This window comes from Varanus komodoensis, unplaced genomic scaffold, assembly GCF_004798865.1.
Source record: "Varanus komodoensis strain SLA01 unplaced genomic scaffold, ASM479886v1 scaffold8, whole genome shotgun sequence".
Lineage (NCBI taxonomy): Eukaryota > Metazoa > Chordata > Lepidosauria > Squamata > Varanidae > Varanus > Varanus komodoensis.
Genome location: NW_025336481.1, coordinates 18,354,373 through 18,377,685, shown reverse-complemented (window position 1 = coordinate 18,377,685; position 23,313 = coordinate 18,354,373). Strand labels below are relative to the sequence as shown.

Below are 23,313 nucleotides of genomic sequence, written 5' to 3'. Positions count from 1 at the left end.
GTACATCTCAAGGAGAGGATGGGAAGAATATGAGCATTCCCTTGGGGTCTGCTCCCTTAGAATTACATCCCTCCCTATCCTCATTGACGGTTTCTAATTTTTCTCTTTGTTTTTTCAGCATCCTTCCCAACTGGTAATCAGCAAAGCTTGATACAACCCAGAAATGGCATCAGATGACATTACTAAACTGGCAGAGTCCCTTGCTCAAACACAAGTGGGCGGAGGGCAACTTAGCTTCAAAGGAAAGAGTATGAAGCTCAATACTGCAGAAGATGGTAAGAGAAATTGCACTGCAGCTGGTGTTGCAGTTTTGATTTTGGTTTTTTCCACAATATAATCGCATCTTGAAGAAGCCCAAAGAAGCTATGTGGATATATCATAATAATGTTGGTTTACGCTACTATAAATGTGCATTTCAGCTGGGATAGGCAAATTGTAGCTTCCCAAATCCTTTTCTCTGTTACATGGATTTATGTTAAGAACCACGACTACAAGAATATAAGAGAAGAACATTAAATCTTATATAGAGCTGTGTGCTGTACTGTACACATAACCCATTTTCTCCTCCCAGAATCCAAAGTAAATTTGAAAACATTTAAAATCCTGGCTTGTTCTGATGAAATGGTAAACTGTGTTTAATCAGAGACTTCCAAAGTTTAATTCCTGCGAGCTATGAAGGGAGGAAAGAAGCGACTGTGTGTTCAAACCAAAGGTCCATGCATTTCTCTGCTTATTAAACTGAGATATGATCATCCAAAGTATGGATAAACAGGTCATGGATTATTTGTCCATTTACAGGGGAGCAGGCAGAAGAAACTGTTTATACAAATTCGCTCCAGTCCTTTAGTTCATAATAGATTTGTAAAATGGCTGCTCATCTGAAAAGCTTGCCTGACAGTTAAAGTGGCGCTTCCCTCCCATGCTCTTCCAGTGCGCATCCTGTCTAGAGCATGCAGATGAGGTTGCTAGGTTTCTGGTTGGCAGTTGGCGGCTGATTGAAGAAAGGTTTCTGACAGTTGCTTGAAAAACAGCATTTGGGGCAGTGTAGCCTGTTTTGGCCTCAGGAGGCAGATTCCCTCTTGGGACACACCCAGGGACTGGATATCAGGAAGAGGGCCACTCCCTCCCCATCTCTTTCCTCTGCATCATCAGTTCCCAGCTCTGCTGCCTTTTCCCATGCATGAGAACAGAACAGAAACACTAGTAAGAAGAAAGAAAAGAAAAACAGATTCCTAGGAAACCAGATTAATATTTGATTTTGGTTTCAAAATGCAAGATGGGTATTCAATCACACTTCATAGGCAAATGCTTTCTCTTTGCTCTTCTATAATAAAAGCCTTGCTAGTTATGAAATGTATAAACAAGGGAATGATTTTCAAATTCACAGTCTAGGTTGTCAATGTAAAGTTTTCAAGGAATTGAAATAGCACAACTAGGAAGGAGTAAAAATGTGCTTGCTCTGCGCAGCTGAAGAGGTGATTAAAGAGATTGAGGAGTTTGATGGCCTGGAAGCACTCCGTCTAGAAGGCAACACTGTAGGGGTGGAAGCAGCAAAAGTCATTGCCAAGGCTCTGGAAAAGAAATCCCAGCTCAAGGTGAGCATTTCTATGAATGACAAAGGATAGTGTAGAAAGTTCAATATTTTACATAATTCCTGTAGGGCAAAGTAGTGATGGAACTGTACCTTAAATTCACCAACTACTTGACTAGCAGATGACACAAACACAAGAACATATGTAGTTTGGGCAAGCATGAGAAACATGTAAAATTGCATTAGCAGTTTTGAATAATGTGGATTATCCATAGAACTTTCTGAAATTCTGTTGGAGAATGAAAATCCATACCTGGGAGTCATATGACTTTTTTTGCTCAGATATGCACAAGATTGTGTCCTTACACTGGTTGTGCAGTTTTTCCCATCCTGGCACCCTTCAGTTGTGTTGGCCCATCCATGATTGGCTGGGGGATTCTGTGAGTTGTGCTCCAACACCTTTTGATGGCATCAGGTTGAGGGAGGGTGTTGCAATGAATGTTTGGGCAAATGACTCTTCTGAACATTCTTCTGTGTGCTTTCTTTTGGAGGATAGTGATCCTCAACTTCTTAATTCTTAGGCATCAGTGCTGTGTGCTATTAAATGTTATATTGCATATTAGAAATAACTTCTTTGTGAGCGAAGCAATCTGCATTCTGCAGGATGGACAGTTTGCAGTGGTTTTGGAGGCTCATTGTTGCACTGCTGCCCTGTTACTGACAAAAGCAGCTACTGCTACCCAGATCCAGCAGTTCTGCTGGGAAACAATGCCTCTGGGGATCATGCTGTTGGGAGTGCCATTCTATAGAGGAGCAGGGCATGCAAACAGAGCCTTCATCTGAGCCCTGTTTTTCTGCAGTATATTATTATGCCAGGAACAGAGCTACACTCCCTGTGCTCATTATATCCAAGTAAACTCATGTAGCTGTTGAGAACTTGGCAACTAGATACATTTTACCTGCACAACACATTTACCAGGAGAACACTGGGCTTGCAGTGGTGGTAGCAGTGTAGACCAGGGACTTAGAAATTAGCATGGTGGCCTGCTTATCACCCTCCTGTACCATATGGGCTGAATAGTTCTGTCTATTAGATTTCTTATAGAGAACTAAGTTCAAATAGGTAGTAAGAAATGCACTGTGATTCTTAATTGGGTATATAATATGCATGTCTTATTCTAGAGGTGTCATTGGAGTGATATGTTCACTGGGAGACTGAGGTCTGAGATTCCGCCTGCTCTGGTAAGTTGATACAATCCTTTGACCATCATGTTCTTTCTTCATGAATCCTCTAGCTTGGCATTTTTTCCTGGCTACCGTAGGAATGCTCCTGCCTGCTTCTACAGCAGACATGTATACTCTATGAAAGAAGGGTAGAAGGTCATCATAAGTTGTTTGTTGAGTCCTCTGCCTCTCAAAGACACAAAACACTTGTAGGGAAAAAGCTAGGAGGTCAAGTCATATCTAGGCAAGGTAGTGGGTATATGTAGCTTGGTCATCCTGTCTGCTTGCCAGCTCTTTCAAAGGTGCAGCTAAAGAACCTGAGATAAAGATTATGTTTAGATGACATAGCATGTTTAACCCACAATGAGCTGCAGCACCAGCAGCCATCAGTTTGCACATCCAGGTTCCATTCAGGGTTTTCATGTGCAAACCCAGCAAGCAAAAGTTATGCAAGGGATAAACAACCCACACATAACTATAAAAGGGGCTATATGGTACATGAGATTTGCTTAACAGTCATTGCAAAATTGGCGTCTATTACAGACATACTTGGTAAGGCCCTCTGAGCATAGAAAGACTGATACCTGTACACTTGGTATTTTTCTTAATGCACACCCTTACACATCAGCTCAGCTATTCCCTTTAATTCTGGAGGTAGTTTGAACTGGTGTGTCGTGGATCACAAAACCTTGTGCACATTGAGCAAGATCTCTCCTTCCTCTGTAAGAGAAGAGACTTAGTCAAGTTGAATCTTCTGGTTGTTTTGCAGATCTCTCTTGGAGAAGCCCTCATTTCTGCTGGCTGCCAGCTTATTGAGCTGGATCTCAGTGACAATGCCTTTGGTCCCGATGGCGTGCGTGCATTTGAGGCATTGTTGAAGAGCCCTACCTGTTTCACCCTGCAGGAGCTCAAGTTAAACAATTGTGGCATGGGCATTGGTGGTGGCAAGGTAAGGGCAAGTCTGTACAAGGATGGGTTGCAGAGTCCTGAATTTCCACACTCCCTTGTTACATTTTCACTGTTGTTGCTTTAGGTTGTTATCTTTGAACCATCCACAAACAAGGTTGGCAGTCTTGTATTTCTCTAATGGTGAAAAAAAACAGTTTTTGTAGGACATATTAAAAAAACAACATGTAATGTATTCTTTTGCCTGCCATAGAGGATTCTTGAGAGGGAACCAAAACCATAACTTGTGAGGATGGGCAACCCCCCCCCCCCCATGTTCTTATCTCCCATGCATGGGAAATCTGAGCTGAGGTCATACAGCAGAATCATCACATCTTGGTGGCCTAAATTACCTTCATGCTAATGCCTTTAGTGATGTGCAAAGTTTCTAGCCCAGAGTGCCTGGTTATGTATAGGTCGCAGAAGCTTAAATGTGAACCTTGCAAGAAAGCAATTACTCAGGCTAAAACGATAATTATAGCAATGTAAAATGTCAATTTGATTTCAGATCTTGGCTGGAGCTCTGAAAGAGTGTCACAGAAAGTCAAGTACTCAAGGGAAGCCTTTGGCTTTGAAAGTGTTCATGGCTGGCAGGAATCGCCTGGAAAATGATGGTGCAACTGCTCTTGCTGAGGCATTCAGTGTAAGTACAACAAGTAGAACCTTGATATAAAGTGGCTAAGGGTGCAATCCTATGCAATTTTAGACTGGAAAAAATTCCTACAGTCCTAGCATTTCCGAGTTGGTGAATGCTGTGAGTTTGGGACATTTTTCCTGTCTACACATGCACAGGACTGCACCCCAAATTTAACCTGATATTTGTTATATGGGAAGGAAAGTTTATGTCAGTGTAAAATTAGTCCTAAGGGCCATGCACATTCCCCCTCCAAAAGTATATTAACCTTTTTATTTTTAAAAAATGCTTTGCTATAACTTTGTTCTTTCTTTCATGAAGCACTTTGAGTCGTGGGTAGGTTTGCTGCAGCATCAGATTGGCCTATTTGCAACTCCCTCATCATGGGTAGTTAGGAAGCTAGTGATGTTTTGGTCCTATATGCTCTTTCCAAATTGTGCCACTTGTTTGCTTGTCTGCGCTCTCTGTTTCCTTCTGAAATACCTAATGCTGGCTTACTTGAGGTTTGTCTATACAGCTTCTTGTTTTGCTCAATTCATCCTGTAGGATTGTCCTTACGGAAACTAATTCCTCCTAAGCATGAAAGGATGACGCTTTAGATGGTTTGTCCTCATCCCATCAAAAATTGCCACCAAATATTAGTTCAAAATTTCAGCTTCCTGCCCAAGCTTAGATGACTTTGCAGAAAAGAGAGAGCTGGAATCTAATCAGTTGACATCTAACACAAAGTTTAGCAGACCTCAGGCAATATTAAGCAACTGAAAAGCGAACGAAGCACTAGGCACATTTCATGGGCTCTAGATAGCCTATTGGGGGCTGAGGTATTTGTTCTATGCTCAAGTTGATTCTTGATCCTTATTTGGTGAACTAACTGGCATATAGGCTGGGGGTGGGAGAGGGAGAGGGAAAACCTTGCCTGTAGGAGAGGAGTGTTCCTACTGTGCCTCTTCATCTCCTGAGCAACCACAGACCTCAACAGCTACATCCCAATGTATTTAAAATATTGGACCATGTCACTAAAAGCATATTGTTTTATACTGCTTAACAGTCTAGTTTCTAATATATAGGCCTTTTACTTGAAGTCTAGAAACTTGGGTTTGTATCACATCTTTTAGAAGTTAACTTCAAGCAACAAAATAGCTTCAGGTTCCCAACATTCTGGAATAATTGGGTATATGCTAGCTATTTGGAATACTGAAAATCTTGTTTCCTTTTGAATGCTTTGTGGTGTATAAAAGTTGCAGTCCAAAGACTACTGCAGCTATAGGGAGCAAACGTTCTGAAAACACCATTTTGCCAGAGTTATCACTTAACATCACCTTTTCACAGGATATCTATACTGTGTTGCTCCTCAGGTTATTGGGACTTTGGAAGAAGTTCACATGCCTCAGAATGGCATCAACCATCCAGGAATCACAGCCTTGGCTCAGGCTTTTGGTGTCAATCCATTGCTGAGAGTTATCAACTTGAATGATAACACTTTCACAGAGAAGGGGGCTGTGGCCATGGCAGAGGTGAGTTCTTTTCTGTTATAATTTATACCTGTTAATATTAACAGTGCTTTGGCACAAAGTTCCGAGAAGAATAAATAGTTAGTCTTACATGGTCAGTGACTGAACTCTTGGTTTCCCATGTTTTCTGTTCTACACAGACCCTAAAGAAGCTCCGACAAATAGAAGTGATCAACTTTGGGGACTGCCTGGTTCGTTCAAAGGGTGCTGTTGCAATTGCGGAAGCTGTGAACGAAGGACTTCATAAGCTTAAGGTACTGTTTACAGCTTAATCTTACTGAATATAATGTAGCTATTGAAACAGCACATCTATAGCCCATGCTTATTTGCGGGCTTCCTGCCTCAGACAGGAGGAAGGAAAAGGATGATTTTGTTGGATGGCCTACTGGTTGCATCGCAGGCCCAATTTCTGTCCTGGAAACCATTCAGCTGAGCCAGGTAGTTTCTTGGGAGTGAGGCCCAGCAGTGGACAAGGGGGAAAATCTCTTTCCTCTTGTCCACTCCTGAGCTCTAATAGAAGATTTTGGTATTGGGGGGCATAAAAATATTGTTAAGACATAAATCTCCCCAATGTCTCTGTATTGTGTTAAACCACTTGAAGTACACTGGGTGATAAATTGAGATATGAAATACTTTCCAAAATGAGCAAATATGGTCAACGTGAAACCTCATCCAGGATTAGTTTTTTGGTCCTTGAATTGAATCAAGAAAAGAAGGACTTGCTGGCCTATTTTTCATCAAGCCATTCCCCACCCAGTATGAAGTGTCTTTCTGTTCCTTGCATGGTAGAATGCAGTGTGAAAATTACTGGCTTTAACATAGATGCATGTGGAAGAACTGTTTTAATTATTTCTCTCAAAAATGTACAACTGCATATTCCTATAAAACATGCCTTCTTACTTTCAGGAACTCAACCTGTCCTTCTGTGAAATCAAGCGAGATGCTGCTTTGATCATTGCTGAAGCTACTGAGGACAAGTCAGAACTGGAGAAGCTGGATCTCAATGGTACAGGATTGTGTCCATGTTGATGGTGCTACATTAGGAACTCGAAATTTGTGGCAAATGAATTGGCCATTTAGTTCAAGTCAGCATGTAACACTGTATCAGCTCCTTTATAATCCTCAAGCCCCTTTCCATTGATTTTCCCACCTGCACCTTTTCTCACTTCCAATTCTTTAGCCTGCACCTTCCTTTTTACCACCTCACAGTTGAGTTTCCTGTCTTTTAGTGTCCCTAACTCCTGAGAATTCATCCAAGTCCTTAGGCCACACTAAACTACTGTAGTTCCTTTGGCTTGTGCTGGTTTTAGTCCTCACTCATACTTTCAGAGCCAGAATAGGAACAACCTGACAGCTTTGTTTTGTGAGCAGATTTAATGATTATGAATCTTCTGTACCATTTCAACAGCTTAGCCAACCAATATCAGAAGTGTTTCAGCACCAACAAGGACAATATATTATGGGCATTAAAAATTATACTGTCATTTAATGTAGCAAATCAACTGGAGTTGCATAGAAACATTCAGAGTTTATTTTTGTATAAAAATGATAATGAAGCAATGATAATTTCCCCCAGATGTGGGAGCATAGGTCATTTTCACTGGCTCTGTTGAATAGACAGGACAAAACTACTTCTAGCAATTGTTCAGTTTCGTCAGTTTATTGTCTGTCCTTTCAAAGGCAACTGCTTTGGGGAGGAAGGCTGTGAACAACTTCAGGAGATTCTTGAAGGTTTCAACATGGCAGAGGTGCTTGGATCCTTGAGGTAAGATACAAGAAGAGGCTGTAGTAATTTGCTGTTGTGGTTCCTAAACTCTCTAGTGAAAGGAAGGCCAAGTAGTGGTACTTGTGCAAGGGCTGCTTCTCGGGCAGCACTTAAGTGACACTGCTTTAAGTTCACTGGGCAGGACATTTTAGCCTTACAGTGCATTGTGTCACTGGGCTTAAAGAAGCCATTACAGAGCAAAGAAACTTCAAGGGGAAATTAGAGCAAGAAACTGCTGACTTAGAATTCTTTGGCAGGTTTAATTCTATCACTGGGGAGTATTTTGGATAATAGGTTTGTATTATCCATTAATAAAGGCTTAATTAGCCTACCCAGTGCCAAGATGTTCATATTATCACCAACAAGTGCACTGTGAATAACCTTTGGTTAATACTGTGTTTATCACGCTCAGTACTTTCTGCATTTAATGTCTTCTGAACTTGTTTACAATTCTAACCCCATCCCTCCCATATCATATATGAATCTAATACTCCATGCATCTGATGAAGTGGCTATAGGCCATAAAAGCTTATACTAGAATAAATTTGTTACTTTTTAAAGTGCCTCAAGGTACTGTGTTGTTTTTGCATCCTTTCTGGAATTTGCCCTGGCAGGCAACCAAGTCTGCAAATACTGCCATCTCCAACATTTTATACCCACATTAAAAAGGGCAAGAACTCCTCTCTTTAATGCTACCCTTTATATGATAGGTTAGTTACACTAAAATCTGATTTTTCCCATGTATTTTAATAGACAATGCTCCCTAGCTGCCTCCCTCAGGTGGTGGGAGAGATTTAAAATTATTTCTCAGTATAAACCAGGAAATGACCTGTATCTTATTGCTCCTTTTCTCTGTCCATCGTCCAAGAAAGTTCTCTATGTTCTATAATATTTTTAAAAGGATAGAAACAAATTGACTGCTCAAACACAGCTCATCTACCAAATAAGGAATAAGTGCCACTTAGCGCTCTCTTTTATCTTCCACACTTTTTCTCTCTTGCCTTCCTCTATCCATGAAGGCAGCCCTGTATCTGCTAAGGAAAACTGCTGCAGCCAATCCCGGCAGACACCCTTCAAGCTCCTCCTTGATTTCTCTGCATTCCTTGCCAGTATCTTCCACACCTTTGCCTGAATTCCTCTCTGCGTTTTTGAGTGTACGCATGAAGTACACAAATGCACGCACTCCTCCTCCTCTGTGCCGATTGCCTGTAATCTTTGTGTCTGCTGTTATCCAGATTTGCCAGGTCTGACCTGCCAACAGCTGATTGGCAGGGTTTTGAAGCAGCCCAGGCTGCTATGGCAACACCTAGACTCCTGAAAGCCTGCCAGAGCTCAGCATGGCCCATGGCTTGCCAGTACCTGTTGATGGCATCGGCAGCAGGCTTTTGAGAGCTACAGCAGTCCCACGTTCACCCTCTACAGCCAAAGTCTTGTTGCTAGACCACTATGAACAGGTTAGGGACTGGCCAGGGCCCCTTTTAAAACATGGGCCGTTGACAGCCGCACAACAATGCCAGCTTTGGTTTACTTATAGGATTCATTACCACAACTTGTGATAATCCATCTAGCATAGATGGCTTTAAAAGGGGATTAGAGAAATCCATAAAGGATGAGGCTATCCAGTGTCTATATGCTACACCCAGGATCAGAAGTAGGTACCCTCTAAATGCCATTTGCTGGGACACAACAGCAGGAGAAGGTTATTGTGCTCACGCTTTTCTTGTGGGCTTCCTGCAGGCATCTCACTGGTGCTTGTGGGAAACAAGATGTTAGGTCTTAGATCTGATTCATTGGGGTTCTTACATTCAACAGCCAGGTCAAAGGGAAACTGTGGGGTTTTTTTGTCTCAGGGCCTAGATTTCTTAGAGATGCAATACCAGTGTTGGTAAACTAGATACCCTTTTTGTCACTGAGGTAGTTTACTGTCAGTTTTAATAATGGTATTTCTCTGGATGGCTTTTAAATTATGCAAAATTGCTCTGAGGGAAATTGGATTTCTTAAGTTTTCAAGAAATGTTTTAATTTGGATGTTCTACTTATTTGTATGTGTACATTAATTTATGCTTATTATCAACTGGCAATAAAATGTTTTTGCATGGAATGTAGAAGTAGCTATATTTATAACATTTTGCATAAACTTCTCCATCTAGTGATGATGAAGGAGAAGATGAGGATGATGATGAAGATGAGGAGGAAGATGAAGATGAAGAGGAGGATGAGGAGGAGGAGGAGGAGGAAGAGGAGGAGGAAGAGCCACCTCAAGTTCAGGAGAGGGGCCAAGGAGAACAAGAATCACTGACTCCTAAAAAAATTTTAGAGGCCCATGTAAGTATAAGTATGATCTGCTGCTTTTAGGTGAATTGGAAAAGCCACTGTAGATTGAGATATGTTGGGTGGGAAGCATTTCTGGAAACCTTTCTAGTGCCCACTTTTCTATGGAAATTTTTCCATTTCCAAAAAATACATTGCATAAAATTAATTATTATTAACATAATGAATACCGTATCAGTCAGCTGTAACTATGTCCTGGGTATTCGCCTATATTTATTTGGATATGGGTGTCTTTATCTTTCTTTGATATTTCCCTGTTGCCACAAGGAATTTAATTCCAATCCTGTTAATTAACCTCTCCCTCAATATTGTGCCCAAGCTATAAGTTTCCTTTGTTGGACTATGTGGTCCTGAAGGTAAGACACTAACATTCAAATAGCCTATGCCTCTAGGTTAACAATAAAACAAAACTTTATTTGTACAATAAGCATATTGGTTTCAAGATGTTCAGTAACTTATTTCTTTAATGAATGAAACAATGTATAACAACAACTTCCAACTCTTTCACATTCCTCACACACAGATCCTTGTTTCTCTCCTACATTCAGGTTTCAGTCAGCTTCTCTCGCACACATCCTTATAATACTTGACAATATTAAGTCTTGACTCTCAGTCACAAACATGCCTTCCAAGTACTCTATTTCCTTTGTTCTTGTGAATCTGAAATGTCTCCCATAACACTGCCTAGGATTCTAAAGAGAAGGCTGCCTCTTCAGATTCTGCAGACCACTGACTGATTCCAACCAACTGCTAATTGTTGACAGGCCACAACGGACTGACTCAAAGTGTCTGTTTCTCTCTCCTCACACACTTCCAAGCTCTGCCTATATACTTTCAGTCACCAGCCAGTCACCTCCCTCACTCATCCTCCTCTTACCCCACTGTGCTCTTCTGAAACTTCCGAAACTAGAAAACATTTAAAGGAATACAGTCTCATAACACTTTAAATTTTACAGGCTGTTTCCAGGTGACTCCCTTGAAACATGCATGCATAATATAAAAGCATAATTCTTTGTACGAGTCTACAAAACGAGTAGACTCGTACAAAGGTTTTAGCCTTTGTATGAGGCTAAAACGAGTCTATTTACTATTTCAGTATCCTATTTTTATTTTGAAACTTAAACAATGCAAAGAAGCATATGTGATTAAGTTGACTTGTCTCAAATAATCACAAGCATTCCAGTAAAAATAATTTCCAATTAAAGTTAAGGAACTGTTTAAATATATCTTTTTAAACCACATTAAGTGCACTTCATCTAAATCTTTTTTCTTGATCAAATATTTAGTTTCAATAATTCTGACTGTTGGAAAAATGTCTTGGGACATATTGAGCAGTATCCAAAATGGCTGCTTTGCTTACACTATTGATTGATGTACACTATTACACTTGCAACCTCTAAAACAAGCAGTGGTGGAATGGGGCCAGGGCTCATAGCAATCTTTGGAGCTCTGGCAATCTTTGATTAGCAGGGATGCAGATGTCATCTGGCATGCACACACACCTCTACCCTGAAATTCTTGTTTTCCTCTTGCAACAGCCCTCCTGGTAGCTATGGAGGAAAAAAAATTCTAGCAAAAGTATATATTGTTCCCAGTTGTGATGCAAAGAGTTAAGGATAGCTTGGTCTTAAGAGAGCAATGAAGACTCCTAACTTTACAAAAGACCTGCTTCTGGTGGAGATAAAAACTGCAAGAAGCTATTTGTCAATATGGATCAACACAGCTACCTGTAGTTTTGGGTTCTCCTTGGGAGCATCACAATGACCATTTGCTTTTCAAAGTTACTGGTACACTACTGAATGCAACACTAATGTATATGCTGGTGCTATAGGCTTCCCTGGAAAGCCCATTGCACCCACATACATTAATGACATTGTGCAAGAGCATGCTTATACTATCACTACATCAATAGCAGAAATAGGTATGGTTCTTTGTCAGAACATAAATTAACATGGAGTGCTTCTAAGTTGTATCCACTACAACTTATCAAACATGCTAAATCAGACCCCAATTGCTTTTCGGGCATGTGAGCATAAATTGAAATGTTAATTTATCTTCTATTCGTCTGATGTCTTTCCCAGCTCACTTAATTTCAATCTTTATGGGAACCTTCTTTGTATATTGGGTGGGAGCCAGGTTTTGTTGCAGTAGATCTACTAAAATCAGTGGGGCTTAAATTGGCCATAATACTCTTAAATATGATAAAGTCTGGATCAAACCCTTAGGTTATAACTATCTTCTCTGTATTTATCCTGTCTTTTCCTCCATTTCTCATCCACAGTGCTGTGGTTCCAGTGCTTGTGAGTTTTCTGGAGAACTACTAATTTTCAGCATTATCTATTCCAGGATTCTCCTCCAGTGTCTTCTCCCCTTCTTCCTCCTGTGGATGTTGGCACTTTTCTAGCTTTCCCATCTCCAGAGAAACTGTTGCGATTGGGCCCCAAATGCTCAACCTTGATAGCTCAGCAGGTAAACCTCATGTACACAGATGTTTGATGTATCTGGGGTGACTGGTGTACCCATTTTTCAGTTGTTCCACTCTTTATCTAGTTCTTCCTGTCATTCTTATATATAAGAATGCTTTGCATACAAATATGTAAGGAAAACAGGAAAAGAACTTGCTTCTCTTTAAATGAATTCCTAAAGAATTCAATCCACAAGCTAAGGCTGTAGTAAGTGATTGCATTTCTAAAGAGTTCTAAGACCTAATCTCTCATAGCAGTTAAGATATTTGTTTCCTGTGCTAGGAAAAAGTTGAGTCAGATGGTGGTTATCTTTTTGCAAAACTATAGATGGGAGATTGAATCTTACTAGATATCCCAGATGATTCATTGTGGAAATTGTAAAATGCCACTGGGAAAGCTACATAAGCCTTTACTATGTGGCTATATCCATCCTTTTCTTTAAAATTTTCCACTTCCATTCATGCATTTTCCCTGGAAAAACATGGTTACTATTTAAATGGAAGTTGCTGTGCTATCGTTATTATGGGTTATGACTCCAAGTATAACAGCCATGGTAACCCTGTTGTTCTTTCTAATGATTAAATATATTGCCATAGACTATAAAGTTATATTTCTTTTAGACAGACACATCTGACATAGAAAAGCTTGTCACAGTTTTTCTGAAGATCTCTTCTGTATTCAAAGATGAGGCAACAGTAAAAACAGCAGTGAATGAAACAACAGGTGAGCATGCCTTTTTAACATCCAGAGGTGAATACCTTGGCCATTAGGCCATCACACTCAGTCTCCCAGGTGTAGGTACACACCATCCAAGTACTATAGCGCAGGAGGCTGATCAGGGTTGTAGTTCAACGCAGCTGGAGGTCAACTTCATATCCAATATGGATATTCCCCATTCCTTCCCCAACATGCTATTTTTAAACTGTTTACATGATATCTTATAGTAGAACTAATCAGCTACTTGTTAATTTTGTGGCCTTATGGCAAGGAAAGGCAATGTGATGGCCTCCAGGTGTTTCGGACTGCAACCCCAGTAAGCTGCAGCCAATCTATCTGGACTCTATTCCCAATCCTTCAGGGATTATGGGGATTTATCATTTATTTATTTATTAAAAACTTTTGTATGCCGTCCTTTATATAAATATCTCAGGATGGCTTACAGCAATTTGTAGTCCATAACATCTGGAGGCCATCACATCCCCACAACTAGTCTCATCTATTGCATGCTGTGATAGTATGCAGAGTGGGTGGAAGTTGTGGCCAGTCCTTTTCTTGGGATTCCACAATATTATCATGTGTAGCCTTTGGAATTGTTGAAACTGCTACCTAAACCGGGTATTGATGGTGAGCATGATATCTGGCCTGGGGCTTTAGAAGATATGGGTTAAATCAAATTGCCTGCTATCATAAAGATGAGAGCTTCTTGACCTCTTAAACAAGAGCCTCTCTCTCTCTCTCTCTCTCTGTCTCTCTCAGATGCTTTGATGAGGGAAGCATTTTCATCTGCTACCTTCAATTCTGATGCTTTCATTACCAGCCTTCTGATTCACATGGGATTACTCAAGGTGAGGCATGAGGTAGACTCTGTGTGATAGTTATGAACTGTGATCTGTAAAGCTGCACTGAATTCTCATTCCAAAAAGTACCACAATTTAAGCTTGGTTTTACCCATGCTGCTGCTTATGGGTTAAACAACCTCTAGGGAGTCACTCTGTCATGTGAGTTCTGTCTTGAGAAAGTCCTTCTTTCCAAACCATATAAGGCTCTATGCATACTTAGCAGTTACATATAAATATAAACATGTTCTGATATTCTAAAATGGAAGCCCCCATTTCTGTTTGTAGCATTTACTGAATGCAAATAACCTGCTTGCATAGACAGGGCCTGGAGTCAGTTATACTCAAGCAGCACATGAATGAGAAATTTCTTTCCCATCATCATTGCACATATTCTAAGCCTATTTTGTCCTTGCAGAAGTAGAACCAGTATAGCAGCTGCATGGTTGACCTTTTCTAGTCCTTTTAGGCCAGAATGGGCACTGATGATATAGTTCTGTGTTTTCATTCCTCATGCAAAAGAGATCATGAGATTATTCCAGCTGTCTGCTTGGGCTTCTAAAGCCTTGAGGAAGACAGCCAGTTTGCAGTATGTAAGGAAACAGATGTGGGGGAAAGAAGAGAGAGAATTGGGCAGGTTCTAATAATACCTAGAGCTTTTGCAAGGCTGAATCAATGCATTTCACCAAATGTCTCAGGCTGCCCCAGGTACAATTGCTTATTTAGCTCATTCCCGTCTGTTTCCATCTTCTAGAGTGAAGAGAAGATCAAGGCTGTTCCTAGTCTTTATGGCCCTCTGATGACTCTGAACCATATGGTCCAGCAGGATTATTTTCCTAAGTCTCTCGTCCCGGTTCTCTTGGCCTTTGTCACAAAGTAAGTATTATGCTTCCCTTTGGGAGAAAAATTAGCTGCACATTTTAAAAAAATCTAATAGAAGCTATTCCTTCTGCATAACACATTACTCATCTAGCTTTGTGTATTCTAATTTCAAAACTGACCATAACAGTGAGCGAAGTTAATTTGGGTAATTAACATGTTAACCCAATGTTTGAATTTGAAAGTTAAAATCACTTATCATTCTACAACCAAGACTACTTGAAATAGATAGATACAGATATCTTGATGGAAAGCAAGTACATGAATTCCTGGACTTCAAAAGCCTCACATTAGGGAAAAGTCACTGGGTACCCTAATAGATACCCCTTGAACTTCTAATGCATTTGGTTTATAATATTTCCTGTTTGCACACTAAATGAACACACACAGATATTTAAAACATTCAACATATGATACCCAATAGGTAAATCCTTATTTAATATGGCATCTTTAGAGTTTCCTTTTCTCATTATGTACTAGGCATTCATTCTACATTCCTAGAGTTTACTTCCTCATTCCCAAAAGAATTTGAACAAGAATCATCAACTGAATTGAATGGAGGATGTGGGGATAGGAATAATGTAGTAAATCACATTTCCTTGACATCAACTATACCTTGTTCTCCAATGAAAACAAATGTAGGATAACCTTGAAGAACATGTGAAGTAAGCCTCACCAACTGACTTTATTCTTCCAGCCCAATGGCACATCCTCATATTTTGTGAAGGACGTACCCTAATGGACATACCCTAATGCCCTGGAAAAGTACAATTAGTCATAGAAGAGTTACAGAGCAATCTTCTGGCTCCTAGATAGGACTTAAAGGCCATAAGACTTGTTGATTCACATATCCAAAGTTCGAAAAGAGCTCTGTCCTTGCGTCTAGGTGCCTATATTTGGATCCCCTCCACCCCCTCTCTGCATCCATGCTAACTGCTTCTCCAAGGTTTTAACAGTGACTTCAGAGAAAGTGTTCTGTGGCAGAAGAAGACTGGTGCCACCAAGAGGCAATTTATCCTGACAGTGTATCAGCCTCCTTCCCTCTCCTTCTGAAGTGCCATGGTTAGACAGCCTAAGTTGGCTCTCTAGAGGCTTTACACAGTGGGAGGAGAGCAGTGGCAAAGAGGAGGAGAGCATAGAACTGCATGACGTTCCTTGCATGGGACATCCTTATTCCTCTGAGTTCAAAGGGTTGTGGGTATCACCATAGAACTGTGACCTAAATAACTTGCCCTTTTTGGCTACTGCTTACTTGATCTAAGTCATGCAGTGATGCTTGCTAATACCATGATTTTGTGCCAGCAAAGTATAGTTGCCCACATTACTGTGGACTATGTATAAATGTGCATATTCAAAAGATGCCCAGTACAGACTTCCCCAGTGCAAGAGCCTCTTTGCCCTTAGCTTTCCTTCTCCTACAGGTAACCTGTTTTCCACAACAGTTTGCCCCACAGTAAGTATTTTATGATTGCAGTTGCCTTTGGTGGGCTCCAGGGCTAGAGAATGTAGTTCCTGAGATGCAGAATAGCAGAACTTACCCTTTTGAGAATATCAGTCAATTTGGATATATATAAAGGGAAGTTCTGGGATTAATGCTTGACCCCTTTTCCTTTCTATTTTATTTCTGCAGGCCCAACTGTGCTTTGGATTCATGTTCATTTGCCCGCCACTTGCTGTTACAAACACTCCACCAGCTGTAAGACAGAACCAGCTGTGCACCTTCCCATGATAGGACTGCCATCAGTGCTCTGAGGTGGATAGCAGACAAAGACATCAAGACTTTGGGATGACACATTCTGCCTGTCTTGTCATACCAGGATATCTTGGCTGCCTTCTGCTATAACAAACTTTGAGGAACTCTGCCGTGTGCTTTTATTTTTATTTTTTTGGTTCACTGTTCTTGGGTGGGTTGTGTTTAACTTCCATGTTTCCAAAGTGGACTCTACATTCCCCATGTTTTCTTACTTTGGGGGAGGATGTATTTCTTTGAGGTTCTCTTGTATTTTAGACAGCTGGGACTAAATTCAGTTGTTGTCAGGACTTAGGACTCACCTAATATCTCGTGCTGTCATTTGTTAAAGGACCACCTGTCTTAGGATAGCATTCAAATGCTCCATCTAAGTTTATTTTGGCATTATGCTTTGGACTTGGTTTTCCCCCTCCATTTGTAGACAAGCACCAGATTATCAAGCAGTGTCAGTCTTTTGGCTATTTCCAAGCATTTTGTGATGTGGCAAGTGTAGGGGGTGCAGTTGGGACATTTCATTGCCTGCTTTCTTCACATGTGTGATCCTTCTTCACTACACACTGATGTTCTCCACTAACAAGACTGATTCTGGCGGCCTGCTTGAGACTATAGTGGTATACATAAATATGTGCCCAATTAAAATAGGTTCAGTTCAGAATAAGCATAATCAATTCTGACTTCCCTTGGAATCTTTTTCTATTTATTATTTCTCTTTCTACTACCACTCCAGGTGGGAGAATTATTGGTTATGAAATAGAAGATTCTATCAACTCATCTGTTGGGTGAGGGTCCCATATATGGAAATGTGCTCATTGAGCAGATGTGAAATGGACAATAAGCAGAGTCCTATATTCAGTTCTAATAATGACCATTTTCTACCTTTTTTTTTAGCTTTTACACTTGCAGTTATTTTCCATGTCAGTATTTAAAGTTTGTAGTACTACTACACTTGATTATGTTTTATGCCCTCAGCAGAATGAAGAGTGGAGCATATTGCAAATTAGTTTCTCTTCTCACAGATTTTCTCCAGTCTAAGCAAAAGGGCTTTTTTTATTCAATAGGAAAAAACAGATTTTAGGATAATCTCCAGGTAATTCCTCTGCAAAGGAAGGAAATAAAGGACAAGTCATTCATTTAAATGGGACTTGCACAGCAGTCATTCCTAGTGGATTGCTTAAAGAGGACGACTAGGGGAGTAAGAATATTTTACTTCCCTACAAAAATGGTGCTCAACAGTTTATCTCCTTCCTAAATGAATTGCCTTCATTTAGGAAGTAGCCTCTTCTTTCAATTGCTGCTTTAATCAACTATGAATGGAAATGTTAAACTGCATACTTTAACTGCTAGCTAAATGCTGTAGTTGATAAACATAGTTTGTTTTTCTTCAGTGAAGTAATGCTCTTTGTCACGTTTGTGTTCAAGAAAATGGGATTCAACTCAGCAAACTATCCATGAATTACCTAGCTGACACGTCACAGTAAGAAAATCCTTCCATTTTCTATAAACTGCCTCTGATCAACCCAGTTGATTAACCAATTGCAGCAGCTAATCATGGCTTATTTTTGGGTAAGTGCTAGGTTGAGTTAAAAAACTCAACAGCCTGGGTTTGCATAGCCTATTTACAACCTCAGGTCAATTGGAGGCACTTTACTGAAATGGAAGCTGTTTGTGGACAATGCATGTTAATTAACCCATGACTTACCACTATGATGTATATACAGGAACAGTGGAACAATTCTAGTAGTGTTTGGTGTGTTCACAAATTTATGGAAAGAGCAATCTATGGGATTTGGTAGCCCAGGCTTATACAAAATTTACATTCCAACTCTTCAAAAACTGTCAGTTTACAAAAATAACCACTATTATCCTGCAGTTATCCCTTGTCAAAATGGTCTCTAGATTTCTGCAGTGTTTCAAAATGCTCAACATCTTTTTGGGGCAAACAGAAGGAGTATGGGAATGCTAAGGTATCACTTCTGTATTTCTTTCAGCTCTGAAAAGCTATTTGCAGCCTTAGAATAGCAAACTCTAGGTATTACTCTCACTTTTCATAACTGAAGAAATGTAGCTGGGGGCTGCCAATTTGATCATCACTTGTTGTTTTTCACCTGGCCTGTGGGGAACAGTTTTTCTTAAAGTGGGAACAATATTATAGTTTTCCCCTTACAAATGGGAAAATAACTGGAATATAACACTGAAGGTAAAAATAGTCTACAGTTAAAATGTTTCCCCTTCCCTCATACCATTGTTATGCTAACACTCACAGCCCCTCAGCTGCATTTCATTAAAAAAACCCTGAGAAACAGATTGTGAATCTGCAATGCAATGTTTAAGCCAGCTCCAAATATGTGAGGTATTCAAAGCACACATGACCTGCAGGTTTACTCCAGATGGCAGAAGGCAAATTTGGACTGGAAAAATTGAACTGAAAAAATGGAACCATATGGTGTTATTTATCAATACAGCAGTCATGTCATAAACTATAGGTGATGAATTCTGTCACAAATGGGATTTGATTACACTATATGGGCAATTGGCTCTATCATGGAGTGATTCTATGGCCTTTAGCCAGCATCAGGAAGAGTTAGTGTACTTTTTGGACTTCCACATCCAAGGTCAGCAACCTTAGAGCTGAGAACCAGTATTCCATTGCTCTCCTTGCAGCAATGCAGAAAGATCTGCATTAGCAGAAAAGCTACCCTGAAATGGGATATTTCAGGGGGTGGGAAGGGAAAAAACCATTGAGGCCAACATTCAAAACATTCTGAAGGTGCTCTGGCCTCCTTCCTTCCCCCTCTGAGACATTCCGGTTAGACAAAAATCTCTCACCTAGGCAATTTTTTGAGCATTGCCTCTGCTGCTTCTCCCACTCAGCACTGGATGCCCATAAGCCTCCCAGTTTGGCATTTAAACTGCCCTTTATCCTGGTAGGGTTGCTTCTGAAAGATGGCAGATGAGAGGGCTTAGTCCTGGCTAGTCCAGCTGCAGCTGTGATGGCATCTCTGCCTGTTTGTCCTCCTCTAACCTGCAACATTGTATTTTGACAATTACTGACATAACACAGATGGAATTCCTTTCAGGCATATCTAAGCTTGATGCAAACATGAGTATATAAGTAAAATTTTCTTCACTGTATTGTAAAAAAGGAATAACAGTTATTTTTGTTTCTTTGAGTAAATCTTTATAAAAAGAGCAGTTTTAGATTATGCTTCCCATCTAATTCCTATCTACTTCAGTATCTATGTTTAAGTATAGCTCAGCCACTCTTACCCACAGCTGTGAAAAATATGAATGCTATTAATAATGATTGGCCCCTTTTGCAATTGCCTAATTGGGCTTGGAGGCCTGGAGCCTGAAGTTTCTGTAGCTTTAAATATCAGAGACATAAACTGGTGTGGATGAAAATCTGGATGAGGCAGTGGGGTGCAGTCTACCTCCTCTTCAGGCCATTGGCTGGCTACTGTCATATAAACATGCTGGTCACTCTCCGAGTTCTCACAGGAGGACTCTGAGGTCAGCTTGGACTGGGCAACGCCTTGGTTCTGAGAAGATGAGGCAGCTTCATTATAGTACCACTGGAACCGGATTGGTTGGACCCTGCACCTGTAAAAGGCAAAGAGGGCCAGGGCAAGCATAACCAAAACTGTGATACTGATGCCAGTTCCCAGGGCTAAGTTGCTGTGCTGAGGCAGAATTTGGGTTCTGGTATGCCCTACGGTGCACTGCTGGGCTGTAGGGACTACACACTCAAAGATATTCTTGTTTTGGGGGATAATGCACATTTTATAATCTGTCCCTGGTTGGAGATGATGAAGCTCAATCTCTGTTAAACCTCCAATCACTTGGAGTATGTGCTGATCCAGAGAAGACTTGCAGCGTACTTCAAACTGGTTGTGATTTCCATAGAAAGACCAGTAACCACCAGAGCAGTGTTGCCCTTTGTCCGTGTGCTGCTGCTATTAATGTGGTCAGAGAGGCAGGGGTCATATTTCTCTAGTATATAAGGTTTATCAGGCCGTGTTGGTCCTGCGATGGCACTGTGGTAGCTCGCTGGTCCTGTGGTGGTGGTCACCATGCTGGTAATTAAAGCAGTGGTAGGAGGTGTAGTAGCAGCCTTTGGCAAAGGTTCTTTTGTGAATGGAGTAGTGGCCTTTTGTACATTTGCGGAGGAATGACTGATTGTGTCCACAACAGTTTGAAAAGGTGGACGTGTCAGCTTCTGTAACTGAACAAAAGGAAAGACAAGCAAGTGCAAAGGAAAACACATCAGCAATCCTATTCAGTGTCACATTGTGTAATAGGGGTGGACACACTTTTTAAAGGAAAATTCCTGAGAAATTTAGTACAGTGGATGTTCCTCAACTACAGAACTTCATGGTTTCATAGGAAAACTTGCAGAACTTCTAAGCTGAACCTCTTAAGAGAACCAAAGATGGGAAGAGGGACAACAATGCCTATGAATGATGTATGCATTTTTGTCCTGCTGTTTCTTGCCTGCCCCTGGATGGCAGGGTTTGCATATTCTTGCAGCATTATACAAACATTAAAACCAACTTGCCAGGTAGTGCTATGGGACTACTATGCACATCAGAAGCAATGATGTGCATAATAGTATGATAGTAGTTCCATCATACTATCTTTGAGTTGGGGAAAGTATTGCCTAATTTTCATCATCATCATCATCATCATCATCATCACATTTATATTACTGTATTTACCCTAGAAGATGGTATGAAATAGGAATCCTCGCTTTGATCAAGTTTTCGCTTTGATCAAGTTTTTGAAACCTTTTAACACAACCCTTTTTTGGTTCTGCAAGTTGTACATTAGGAATTTGTCTCCTGTTACCATGAACCTTGAACACAGTTCTAGTTTTTCTCTATATTAACACTTAATGGTGGAAAGAGTATTTATTCTGAGCTATGAGTTATGCAAATGTCTAAAAGTGTATACATGACAATGTTATGGAATATAATTATGGTTATATATAAGTTTGAAAAAGTAACGAGTACCCAATCAGACAAGAATAGATTAGAGTATAAACCACCAGCCCAAGCTTTCCACAGTCAGAGCCTACTTATGTCAAACTGGTGTAGCCTTTGTGCAGGCAAAGACAGCAACTGTGGTTGTACAGAGCACTGTCAATCCTTTTTCGGAAATTGTGTTTAAGAGAATCAGAATCCCTTCACTTAAAGAAAACCAGAACCTGACTTGATACACAGAACAAATCAGTATAGCAAACAAGTAGCCACCCTCTTGTCAAAAGAAAGGATGGATGCATGCCGATAAAAGGTGGCCACCTGATGAAATCAGGAGCCAGCTGACCTGGTAAAAGGGACTTCTTGAACCTACAGGCTTCACCTTCCACAACCTGAGCTTTTGACTTGGTGACAGCTTTGTTTCTCATGCATACAGTGCTGGCAGAATGATGAACAACACAAGACTAGATTGGCTACTTAGCTATATACCATCTATATATACTATATTTGTGTGTGTGTATATATATATTACTATATATACTATATTAGTACGTTCTGGGGAATTGGTCAGGGAGTTTTTGTACTCACTAAAAACTGACAAATTATAATTGGTGGAGAAAAAACAGCATAGCTGAAAAGAAGCTGCTGTGCAAGGCTTGCAGGAGAAATGGAGGCAGGTGGGCAACCAGGATAGAAGGCTGGGTGTATTGTTTATATTGGTATTGGCCACAATCCTCTGACAAATAATGCTATATTTAAAAAATCCAAATAAAGTCTCATAGGGAGCTATGGAACAAGCGTCTCACGGTGCTCTCACTGCCTTCATGGCAGTTCTGAGAGTTCTATCCTCCTGCTGTTATCTAAAGGGAGCCTCTTTCGGTGCTGTGTAGTCTCAGCTGCTGACCCTATACAGGAAAATGCTTTGGCCTACACAGGAAATAGCTTCCACATGCCGTTTCCTGAAAAAGTCCCCCAAAGGCACTTGCCTACCAAATCCATCAGTAGAGCTCTGTTTAAACTGAGGAATTAAAGGAAAATGCAAAGTAATGGCTAAAGTTACTTTAAAAATAAACAGGCTGTCCTGCTGGTACAACATTTCTGTGCCCTGCTGGTGTTAATCGAACTGACAATTACCTCGATATTCACAAGCTGTTGTCCCTGTAGAGCCACTGGTGAGCTGCACTCCACTGAGCTGCGATCTTTTCTCGATGCTTTTTTCTGCCAGGTACGAAGCCAGATCAAGCTGCAGTCACAGCTCCACTTGTTACCAGTCAAATACAAAGTAGAGAGCGTCTTTAGAGATAACAGAGATACCAGGCTACTATTCCTCAAGCTCAGGACCTCAAGTCTGCATAGCCTTTTAAATGCTGAGCTGGTAAGGTTCTCCAGGGGCAGGTTTTCTAAGAACAGCTGCCTCAAGGAGCCAAGTTTCCTTCCAAAGGAGAGAGCTGTCAGCTCCCTGATTGGGTTGCTACTTAGATGAAGGCTGGAAAGCATTACCAAATTGCAGGTGGCAACTGGCACACTCTTTAGCCTGTTGTGGTTGAGGTGGAGGATGCGCAAACTGCCTGGGAAAGTGTGGACTGACAAGTTGGCAATGAAATTAGCACTGAGATCAAGTTGGCGTAGCTGTTGGATGCCACTAAGAGCCTTGTCTGAAAGTTCAGTCAACAGGTTATGACTTAAATCAAGGACGCTCAGCTGCTTCAAAGAGGAAAATGCACCAGAGAGAGAGAGAGAGCGAGA

General features: G+C 40.7%; 2 protein-coding genes across 4 annotated transcripts in view; one reads left to right on the top strand and one right to left on the bottom strand.

Annotated features, from left to right (window-relative positions):
• The window catches only part of RANGAP1 (Ran GTPase activating protein 1), a 25,624-nt gene extending 5,844 nt beyond the window's left edge, over positions 1–19,780 (top strand). For all 3 annotated transcript variants that reach the window (XM_044455385.1, XM_044455387.1, XM_044455386.1), the window contains 15 exons: positions 119–275; positions 1,468–1,595; positions 2,714–2,773; positions 3,525–3,704; positions 4,209–4,343; positions 5,690–5,848; positions 5,986–6,099; positions 6,752–6,851; positions 7,526–7,610; positions 9,761–9,935; positions 12,288–12,410; positions 13,027–13,129; positions 13,883–13,971; positions 14,717–14,838; positions 16,472–19,780. In XM_044455385.1, coding sequence (XP_044311320.1) covers positions 164–275; positions 1,468–1,595; positions 2,714–2,773; positions 3,525–3,704; positions 4,209–4,343; positions 5,690–5,848; positions 5,986–6,099; positions 6,752–6,851; positions 7,526–7,610; positions 9,761–9,935; positions 12,288–12,410; positions 13,027–13,129; positions 13,883–13,971; positions 14,717–14,838; positions 16,472–16,541 — 1,755 coding nt within the window. In that variant the 5' untranslated portion in view covers positions 119–163 and the 3' untranslated portion in view covers positions 16,542–19,780. The remainder of the gene's footprint in view (positions 1–118; positions 276–1,467; positions 1,596–2,713; positions 2,774–3,524; positions 3,705–4,208; positions 4,344–5,689; positions 5,849–5,985; positions 6,100–6,751; positions 6,852–7,525; positions 7,611–9,760; positions 9,936–12,287; positions 12,411–13,026; positions 13,130–13,882; positions 13,972–14,716; positions 14,839–16,471) is intronic.
• On the bottom strand, positions 18,918–23,313 carry LOC123036157 (nyctalopin-like; the record flags this gene model as incomplete). Its single annotated transcript, XM_044455174.1, has 4 exons — positions 18,918–19,013; positions 20,023–20,191; positions 20,470–20,813; positions 22,702–23,313. Coding segments are annotated over 4 exons (1,221 nt in total), but the record flags the coding sequence as incomplete, so codon positions are not given.